The 10,866-nt window shown below is 40.7% G+C and overlaps 1 protein-coding gene across 4 annotated transcripts in view; it reads left to right on the forward strand.

The window, feature by feature from the left end:
* The window catches only part of zfr (zinc finger RNA binding protein), a 31,533-nt gene extending 21,885 nt beyond the window's left edge, over window positions 1–9,648 (forward strand). For 2 of the 4 annotated variants that reach the window (XM_085786148.1, XM_085786149.1), the window contains 7 exons: window positions 17–167; window positions 1,294–1,435; window positions 3,608–3,705; window positions 4,548–4,643; window positions 5,987–6,098; window positions 8,125–8,222; window positions 8,481–9,648. In XM_085786148.1, the coding sequence (XP_085642274.1) occupies window positions 17–167; window positions 1,294–1,435; window positions 3,608–3,705; window positions 4,548–4,643; window positions 5,987–6,098; window positions 8,125–8,222; window positions 8,481–8,663 (880 nt within the window). In that variant the 3' untranslated portion in view covers window positions 8,664–9,648. The remainder of the gene's footprint in view (window positions 1–16; window positions 168–1,293; window positions 1,436–3,607; window positions 3,706–4,547; window positions 4,644–5,986; window positions 6,099–8,124; window positions 8,223–8,480) is intronic. The other 2 variants (XR_015036569.1, XR_015036570.1) reach the window with 1 other exon arrangement.
* Window positions 9,649–10,866: the final 1,218 nt, after the last annotated feature.

A 10,866-nucleotide genomic window follows, 5' to 3' on the forward strand; every position in this document is an offset into this window, starting at 1 on the left:
CCACCTTCTTCTACAGAGCTCTGAAAGGAGTGATGAGGGTCGGAGTCCTGGCCAAGGGCCTCCTTCTTCGCGGGGACAAAAATGTCAACCTCGTCCTGCTCTGTTCAGAGAAGCCGACCAAAAGCCTCCTCACCCGCATTGTGGAGCACCTCCCCAAACAGCTATCAGTACTAATTTTACTAATGTCACACCACAATTATTTTATTCCCCCAGTGACCATTTTAATCTGTACCTGCTTCAGGCTTACACATCCGACACCCAGAGTCCTGCACGGGTCCAATTTTGGAAACCCGCGCCCGCCCGACCCGTTGGTTTTTAAGCCCGTGTCCCGACCCGTTACCCGTGATTATTTCTGAATACAACCCGGATCCGACCCGCCCGTCAATATTAAGACCCACTGCCCGACCCGCTGCCCGTTAGATCGCCGTCATCACCGGCGATAACGGAGGTACAGCCGTACTCTTTAGAAAAAAGAAAAGAGAGAGAGAGGGGGGGGGGGCGTACTCTTTCGCGGCTATTTCCGGAACGGAGAATGATAGCGACGTAATTCTTTTTTTAATGAAAGCAGGACACTTCAGCCTTTACATTGATCCCATCAGTGTGTTTGTAGCTTACCCAGAAGCTGAGCAGTCAAGCCATGACAGGCTAAACTCCAGGGAAAGCTGTGAGCGGTCACACGAGCGGCCAAAGATCGTTTATTTACGTCAAGATGCTGCTCTGTTGTTGCCGTGAGTGATAAAAAAAAAAAGATTTGCTACGCTGGTTCATGCAGCTGCGCATGAGTTTTTCTCTGTAGGCCTACACATACACCCGCTACCCACCCGCGTTCATTTGCGTTCCGCCCATGCCCGACCCGTGAATTTTCACAAGACAGCTTATCCACCCGTTGAACACCGTTTTTGCGGGGTACCCGTCGGATACCCGCGGGGATCCGACCCGGTGCAGGACTCTGCCGACACCTCTGTTTGGTTAAGTTGTGGGTTTTTAGCCAGTTTAGTTAGATCATGGCAAATACGTGGTGGATTACAACAGTGTCATCAAAAACACAGTATGTGCTGATGGAGGGCCATAAAATGCCTCGGGTATATTTTCAATGCCATTCAAACAGTCTGCGTTCACCACTGTCTGTATGAACTACTCACCGTACCGATTAAAGTGGCCACTGATTGTAGATGATAACATATAGGACTGAACCATAGTTATTACTTTTGAGAGAAGGTTTTCAAATAGCTGTATGTGCCGTGGACTTTGAAATAATATAGGTGCGTTTGCATCTGCACTCTTTTCTTCCAGATGGTAACACCAGAAAAATACGAGGTGAAGGGATCTGTCCAGGAAGCTGCCATTATCCTGACGTCCGGTACCGAGCCCAAGATGCAAGTGACAATCACACTGACTTCACCTGTCATCAGGGAGGAAAATGGCCGGGATGGAGGTTGGGAAACCCATCACAGCCATTCCCATTGCACCTCTTTTCTTGTCTTTTTGCTCTATCTCTATGAAATCAGTTTCAGTATGTTGGTTGACACCCTGAAGAGCACCGTGCTGCTGGCACACCGCAGAGTTTCTCTGTTGGGCTTCGAATCAGATCACTCAGACAACTTGCACTTCATGTTCGATTCATTTTGGATTTTCTAAAATCAGAAATGACCGGGCAACCAAGAAGTGCAAGCTCATCAACTTTTAATAACTAAAGATGTTACTTTTTTCCCTCAGAGTTTTTTTTAACAAGACATGCGATTTAGCGTTTTTTATTTTTTTTGGGAGGGGAGATAAAGTGGGAGCCCATGTGGGACCCTTAACTTGGCTATTTTTTCTCAATTAATGCTCTTTCTAATTGTGTAAACCAGTCAACTTTCTAAAAGAGGCTCGTGCCAGCAGTATTGCTCTCACGCTTTTTGCTCTGTAACTCTTACCTCTCAAATGCTATCTTTATCCTCTTAAACAAAGCATGATCAGTGTTTGCATTGTGTTAAGTCTAGTTATTCCCAGGTGAGATTCTATTTTGTTTCCTGTGTTTCAGGGGATTCTGTTTCCATTTTACTGTTGGCCACAATCAATGGGAGACATGCATTACAGTATCTTCTCTCTAAATTTTCTTTTGAGATGAGGTGACCTAAAAAAAAGAAAAAAGAAAAGAAAAAGACAACTCCTGCAGAGGATGAGCAACAGGAGGCACTTCTGTTCCTCAAATTTAATTTGGAATTAATTGCGCAAAGATGTTTTGAATTTTGCAACATTCCCGAAACTTGAGATTTGGCCGAAGGCAGAGGAAATTGGATGTTATTTTCCCACAGGAAACAAATCTTCCTTTTGTGTACTGGTGAACAGTTCACCATGCTGAGGTCCCCTGTTCTGAAGTGCTCCCCTGAGTTGATTAACATTTTTTCACACCCACACACACACACATAGGACTCGAAAAATTGGCCTCAATAGGAGACATCTACAGTAGTCCAATTCAGCTTTTGGCAAGTTTTTTGTCATTTTGATTTTCACTGACAGAAGGATGAGGTCAGGCAATTTTCTCTTGAATGAATTGACAACAGAAAGATGAAGTTGTATTGTTTTGAAATCTGATTTATTTCAAACTATTCTTAGGGGAGTATTGTTAAGTGTTTGGGTAACGAGGCTATGACAGAGGAATGTATGGTTGGACCTGAGTACAGCCTTTGGTACAATGATTGTTGGGGTCTTATTCCAACCTTCTGATGTTAGGTATGCATGCAGTGATATCCTAACCCCTTTTGTTTGCTGGTAGTTCTCATGTTTTTTTTTTCTCTTCTTCAGCACCCATTGCTTTCTCCTTTTTATATCCGTAGTAGTATAAGTGCAGAACAAAGATTCCTAGTATTTCTCTGAACAAAAAAAAAAAAAAAAAAAGAAAAATTCCCAGCACACTGTCTCCCATCAGAGGTTTAGTAAGGCCCAACAGCTTCGGAAGGATTTTTGACCAAGGTTTTCTCACATCCCAAAAACTTTGCCACACCTACTATTGCCATGCCACTTTTTTATCAGGTCACTCACCATTAGGTCTTTGCCTTTTTTTCTTTCGCTTCATACCAGTCGTCATCAGACAGACAGACACAGAATCACAGAATCCCGCCTCTGTCCTAGTGTTTGAGTGAGGAAAATCTACTAAAATCCAAAAACTGCCATGGTGCTCACCAAGGCAGCACTATTACCTGATAAAATGGTATTGGCTTGAAAATATTTTCCAGCTTAAACCCATGAAATTTAGCCAGATTGTTGCTCTTCAAACAGAGTCTTATCTTTTTTTAATGTTGAGTCAGTAAACCCACACTACTTTTAGACAGTATAATGACTTAATATGTTGCACGCTGTCAATCTGTACCTCTCGACTTAGTTTGACAATGCGTTGGTTTGTGTAGTTCAGGCTGTTTTTTTGTTTGTTTTTTGTTTTTTTGTTTTTTTTGTTTTTATTTTAGCGTTGGTAACCTTTTATACAAAACAAGAAGCAACCAATTGTAGGTTGTCATGGAAAAGAACATTGGTATGTGTGGCATTGTGTTTGTTCTTTGCCAGCCTCGCTGACCTGGTCAAACACCCATTCCTCATCACCATTTTGACACTTCAAATCCATTTTTAGATGTAACCTCGGGTATGGTGAAAGATCCAGCGGACGTCTTGGACAGGCAAAAATGCCTTGACGCTCTGGCTGCTCTGCGCCACGCTAAGTGGTTCCAGGTTCGGAACATCATTTTACTTTCTTTTTGTAGCCTTATGAGATGCATTATTTATTTGTTTATTTGTGTTTCACACATTTGGTTTTTGTTTTTTTAACAATGACGAAAAAATATTACTATTTGAAGCAAAACGACATTCAAGGATGCCACTTATTACAACGAGGATCTGGTCAGTGTGCATCACATGTATTGATTATCAATCTAAGTTAATTTGAAGCTTTTGTAATGGAAAACATACTCTAGCAAAGAACTGGCATCCTTGTATTCTCTTTAAATTTTCCAAGTATTGCATTATGGTTACACGTGATTCCATAAGGCTGCACAATAACTTGCACACAGTTGTGCCATCAAGAAGTGCTTTCATGTTCAACATTTGTATTGTTTTTATTCTATATATTTTTGTAGAATGGGGATTGAGAGAGAAAAAGGAATATCTGAGTAGTTTCCTGTGATTCTGCTACCTGAGCAAAAGCACAGGCAAAGTAAAGCAGATTTCCTTGACTCTTTCAGTCCCTATACTCTCCTCTCAGGTGGCCTCTTGTACTTTTTAAGTACCTGTTTGTGAGATACCTGGATAAACCTGGGGTCAGGGTTTAGAAGATGGCAAGAAAAGTCCAAATTTCTTGTGCATCTTGCAAACTTTGAACTCCCTTACTAACTATGAGGTACAAGACTACTGGGAATGGCAGCTGATTTGAAAATTCATGCACACTTCAAACCATACTCAAGCTTCCATTATGCACAGTAGTGTTTGGACCTCTATGACAGAACTGATTCACTTGTTTGGTCCATCTTTTGTCACTCTTGGTCACTCCATAAACCTAACTTTTATTGCATCAAAAGGCTAGAGCTAATGGACTTCAGTCCTGTGTGATCATCATCCGAATCCTGCGAGACCTCTGTCAGCGAGTTCCTACGTGGTCGCCCTTCCCCGGATGGGTTAGTATGTTGATTGAATATGCTCATGCGATATTATTCAAAGTCCTATGAACTGTGCTAGCTTGACAGGAGAAACATTAAATCTTTGGTCTTTTATGTCCAAATGGTGGTGGTCCTAGGCTGAGACGGTTTACATTAAACTGAGGCAGTATTAGGAGTTAGGGATTTGATGGAAACCAGAACTGTAGAATGGCATGAAAGGTTTCCTGACCCTAAAACTGTTTCAGTGATGTAAACTTTTTACAACATGAAATGTGACAAAACTTCTTCGAGTCCAACAAGGGCCCAGGTCCTCAGCCAAGTTTGGACCGTATAGACTTCCACATCTGGGCAAATTGCGGCCGTTATCTTCTGGTATTGTACGATAGCCAGACGACTTTTCTGTGTGCGCCAGAATTGGGCCAAATGTGGAAGTGGCATCTGGCAATCGTGCTGCATATGGGCCAAAGAAGGCTGAGGAACTGGGTGTATACAAAGGCAGGACTTATTTTGCCATCTGGGTTGACAATGAGTTTCCTTTTGGGGAGACAATGCCATGCTGCTTGAGCTTGGATTCAGTACAAAAGTAAGTGGAACTACTGTAGTACCACTCACCTGAGGTCTGGATCCACATGACTCGCAGTTGAGCCATAAATTTGATGCCTTTTTTTTTTAGACAAAACTCACTTGAAACTCAGCTTGGACTTAAACACCAATGATTTGAAAGTACTTTATATTTACACCAAGACCAAAGATTAAAAAAAAAAAACTATATATGTGCCACAAATCAATTTCCTATTAAGTGAAATGTCAGCATCAGAAGTTAGACCAGCAGAGGTGCTGTTTCCTTCGAGAAGCGGCACGTCTGCTTTAAGGCCAGTGGAGACTAGACTGGCCCGACTAGTTTTCTTCTACCAATGGTTTTTATGTCTGTTAATAGTAACTCTTTACTATAACCTGCATTACTCTTTCTCCCTCTTGTCACACAATGTGTCGACGACCACTTACAGGAACTTCACCCTGTGGAAAGCGCCATCTCTTTTTTTATATTTTCTGTTCTGTTAGAACTAAAAGAAACAGAGCAGCAGACATGTTGCAGGTGGTGGATCAACTTCCACTTCAAATACCACAGCTTAAAAAAGCTGCAGACTTCATAGTGTCATCATGAATGACAACACGCATTATTGTATTCATCATAGTGATGTTTGTTGATAAATGTAGTGTGAGTTTAAACAGTTATTTAAGAATTGTTTTCATAACAATTATTGTAGGCGTAGTGTAAGTTTTTAGAGAGTGATTTGAGAAATGTTTTTATAACAAATATTGTTGGCCTCTAAACCACCTTCACTCTTGATTCTGTTCAGGCCATGGAGCTGCTAGTTGAGAAGGCTATCAGTAGCGCCTCTGCCCCCCTCAGCCCTGGTGATGCACTGAGGCGAGTCTTCGAATGTATTTCTTCTGGGATTTTACTCCCTGGTAAGTTATTGCACAGTCTTCCACTAGTGTTATATTATCTTGTCCTCTCCTTCAGCCAAAAGATACTATGTAATTCAGTTTGTGAAGATCCCAAACAGCTGCAGGGGTAGCGTTCCTGTCTTTTCGTAATAACACAGCTTAATGGGATGGTTCACCCAAAATTGAAATTTCACTCATCTACTCACCCTCATGTCGACTAAGGGCTGGGAGAAGTTTCAGAGTCCTCCGTGGCTTCTCTGAGTTACAGGGGGTCTCGGCGTAGCAGTGCATGTCCATATAACGGTTGCAAATGGATACCAACTGTCTTCGTAACAAAAAGACACACCAAAAAACATCCAAATACCTCCATGCTGCTAGTATGTAATGTCCGTCTTGTATTGAAGCCCCGAAATGCAAAATTGTCCCAAAAAAAATTACATAAATCTATATTTCAAGCTTGTTTTGTAGCGGAAGCTTCTCAAAGCTCGAAAAATAGACTTGTTTAATTTTTTTCGGGACAATTTCGCATTTCGGGGCTTCAATACAAGACGGACATTACATACGAGCAGCATGGAGGTATTTGGATGTTTTTTGGTGTGTCTTTTTGTTACGAAGACAGTTGGTATCCATTTGCAACCGTATTATGGACATGCACTGCTATGCCGAGACCCCCTGTAACTTAGAGAAGCCACAGAGGACTCTGAAACTTCTCCCAGCCCTTAGTCGACATGAGGCGGAGGAGATAATGAGTGCAATTTGAATTTTGGGTGAACTATCCCTTTAAAACCTAATATAATCCTGTGCCTCCACAGAAAAGGCTCATTTTCATTTTGCTGATGAGGCTATAATGTGTCAGTATGAAGGTACAGCCAGAAGACATTGGCTTAGCTTGGCACACACACTGGAAACAGGAAGAGCTAATATTGCTTTGCCCAAAGAGAAAAGAATCTGCTGAATCTCTAAAAGGCTGTGTTACATTAGAAAACAAGCGTCGTCAGAGGTGAAAGCTGCAAGTAATGGTGTATATTTTTAGACTTGTCTGAGCATTCATCGTGTTGCACTCGCTTGTGGACACGAAGTTTTACAAAAGCTGTCGTTGTGTAACTACTCAAAGAGAGCTAGACTGAAGCTCATACCCGGCATACTTTCCCACCTCTGCACAGCTGGTCAATCATGGCAGGAATGATATGTATGTCAGATATTCAGTTTTGGAAAGTTACTGAAATGGTTGGACAGCAGCTCCTGAGGGCATGCAGAACGTGTAGTATACTACTGCAGCTCAAAGGGTAAATTTACAGTAGTGTGTGTTGTCCCAGCACTTCATTAATATAACAGTTGTATCTGATCCTCTGAGGTTCTCTATTTAAAGGGACAACGAGGAGTTTTGGAAAAGCGAAGCGTTTTCACACTACATTTATGAGCCTCCGCGCGCACCGTGAAATTCTTTGACCGGCGCAAGACAGACTCATGTTTTCATTCATCAAGAATTAAAGTCAGAGGTTCGAAGACGATCACATACCATCGTAGTTCCGACCATATACGGCGATTCGGCGGCGTTATTCTCATGACTCGCCACGAAACCGAAAGTAAGGAAACGCTGGTCGGCTCATCCAGCATTTCCGCCACCACTAATAATAACAAAATAACGATAGAGACAAAACGATATATTTATCTAAAATGGGCGGATTAACAAGTGTGGGTAGCGTAGATTCATCCACATTAACGTGAGACTTTTTTATAACCAAATAGAAACTCCTCGTTGTCCCTTTAAACACATCTAATTCTGCAGATTATGTACTTCCAATGCTTATTGTTGTTGTTGTTATGGTTGATCAAAAACTGTATTAGAAACTGTAAACTCACTGAAGTGTGCAGAGAGTTCAGTACTTCATCCACTGTCACGTGTGACGTTTGCCACTGTAGGACTGTGATTTGTGAATAGTTTGTTAACACAGATTCATTAAGTCTTTGATGCAGTGGCAAGAAACGTCTTTGTGTGTTATGCACGATACAGTGTCAGCTAATGAAATGCTTTTTCCCTGAACAGGTGGGCCGGGACTGGTAGATCCTTGTGAAAAGAAGCCTGTGGACACACTCGGGTCTATGGGAGAACAGCAGAGAGAGGACATCACCTCAAGTGCCCAAGTAAAAGCTCTTGTTATTATACATCCGCTCTTAGCTAATAGACTTGAAGAAAAAGAAACCACAGCTAGATTTAACTTTTTATGATGATGATGATATTACCTTGTCTTTTTTGGCACCAACTCTTCACTGGGTGATTATATGCTGAAGGAATTTACTACCGTAGCTCTTGTTTTGATTTTTGTCTTCCCTCACAAACACACGTGCTTTCCTGTGCTTTCCTCTAAAATACCTAACGCTCTCTCTCTTGTTTCCGTGCAGTTTGCTCTGAGGCTGCTGGCGTTCCGTCAGATCCACAAAGTGTTGGGCATGGATCCTCTGCCGCAGATAAACCCTCGTTTCAACATCCGCAACAGCCGCAAACGTCGCCGTGACAACAGCGATGGGACGGACAGCTTCGAGGGCGAAGGCAAAAAAGACAAGAAAGACTATGACAGTTTCTAAGCTCCTCTGTTATTAATTTAAAGTAATCTACATAACAAAAAAAATGTACTAACGTGTTGTATGCGCCGTCTGCTGTGTATTGGCTTTTTTTTTTTTAATTTTCTTTTCTTTTTTTCATTTTAAGCTACAGATGTACCAGTGTAACTGCAGCCTCACTTGGTATAACACAAACAAAAATGTCGATTTGTGTACTGTTTTAGTTGTAGATTTCCGTTGGAAGCTGAGTTTCAGACCTCTCTGTACTAGATGAAGCAGTTTTTAACCCAACGTGCTTCTTAAAATAGAAGTGTTGAATGCCACTGCTCCCCTCTGAACTGTGTTTTTGAGTTTAAGTTGCGAGGGAAGGTAAAAAATCATAGCATCAAAACTGCAGCCAGACTTCTGTGTTGTGGAACAGGAGGAAAAGTGAAGATCAATGTCAATGCCTTCATCCATCTGTATAGTTGCTTTCAGAGGTAGACTGTTGTTGTTGTTACTATTGTGAAGCATTAATTTGGCCAACTGAATCTAAAGGTTCTACTCTTGAATATGTATTACTGTTACTTGATGCTGTGGTATTGTTATGTCCCAGTGCTACACTTAAGACAGAAGGAAACGTGGGAACACGAGGGGATCAATGAAGTCGTTTGGATTCATCCTCTGGGGAACATGAGTCTGTACAGAGCTTTTTTTCCCAATGCTTACACTTCAGCTTAAGGACCTGTGGGGCATTGCGCAAAGATTCAGAGGAACTTTAACTGTTGATAGATCTTTGTTCGTAGTGAAGTTGTCAGCCCTAAATGTAGTTTTGTCTCTTCATTTTCATATATATATGAAAGTATTTGTATATTGTTTAGATAAAAAGAGTTTTGATTTGTGGAAAACATGGCCATGTTCACATTGTGTATGTTTTGGCTTTTAAATTTTATTTTACTGGTTAATATGGATCTTTATTGGCTTGCTTGCCTTTTAACTTGGTTAGGTGCTAAATTAACGTCAATATTGGGGGTAAAAAATAAAAAAAAAGGGAAAAAAGAAAAGAATTAAAAATCATAACTGGCAATGGAGGGGACAGAGATGTAACTGCCCTTCAGCATAGGTCCTGTTGTGAATGACTGCCGTGCTCTGCGTTCTGCTTCGCAATTCCATTAGCAGAATAAATACATTTCCAGATTGAAGAATTGTTAAGTGTATCCTTGTTCTACAGTGCAAACACAATATTTGAGCCAAACATTGCTTTACAGATGAGAATTTTGAATGTTACTAGACATTATCAAACAAAATCCCTGACTACAAATGACTGGATCCCTACTACTAGGAACCAAAAATAATCACAAGTGTTTGTTACTTGCTGGTGCTGTGACGCCAGCCTTGTCATGACAGGATTGTTTCAATGTACATATACATACAGCTCTAGGAAAAAATAAGAGACCACTTTCACAAATGTTTCTTAAAAGCATCTCTACATGTATGACAGTCATTCTTTTCTTTTCCTTTTAAAATACCAACACAAACACAATTCATTCTACTTAATGAGACACTGAAGAGGTTGATTATAAAAACCACTGCTGGGATTAAACATTGACATTATCCCACAAAAACTGATTTATAAACTCTTCCTGAGTTAAAATGTTCTTGCTGTGTTTAGGAATAAATATGAAAATGTTTTCTTTGCATTATTATTATTCAAGGTCTGAAAAGACTTGACATTTTTTGTTATTTTGACTAGTTGTCATTTTCAGCCAATAAAAGATCTAAATGACAATATTTTTATTTCAATTTTGGGAGAAATGTTGTCGGTAGTTGATAGAATAAAACAATTTTTTTAAATTTAATTTTACTCAAACACATACCTATAAATAGTAAAACCAGAGAAACTGATCATTTTGGGAGTGCTCTCTTAATTTTTTCCAGAGCTGTATATTTGGGGTGTTTGGCTTGCCTTCTGGCCCCAAAAATGTTAGAATTGACAAAAAAAAGAAGTAATTTGCAGGCTTCCGTGGTTGAAATCCATGTGGTTCCCTTGGTTGTCTGACAATGATGTAATTTCCATAATACCACCCCTACCTGTACCAGTAGAAGGGGTGGGGTGGTGCAAGCAGTGGTTCATTTGCATTTAAAGGGACAGACACGAACGAGGATGAGACGTGCCACTTTTGTTGATGATTTTATTTACACATATGAAAAATATATGTACATATTATACAAGCGTGTCCCCTTTCTG

The sequence above is a fragment of the Trachurus japonicus genome, chromosome 9, assembly GCF_045865225.1.
Source record: "Trachurus japonicus isolate A0001 chromosome 9, Traja_1.0".
NCBI lineage: Eukaryota > Metazoa > Chordata > Actinopteri > Carangiformes > Carangidae > Trachurus > Trachurus japonicus.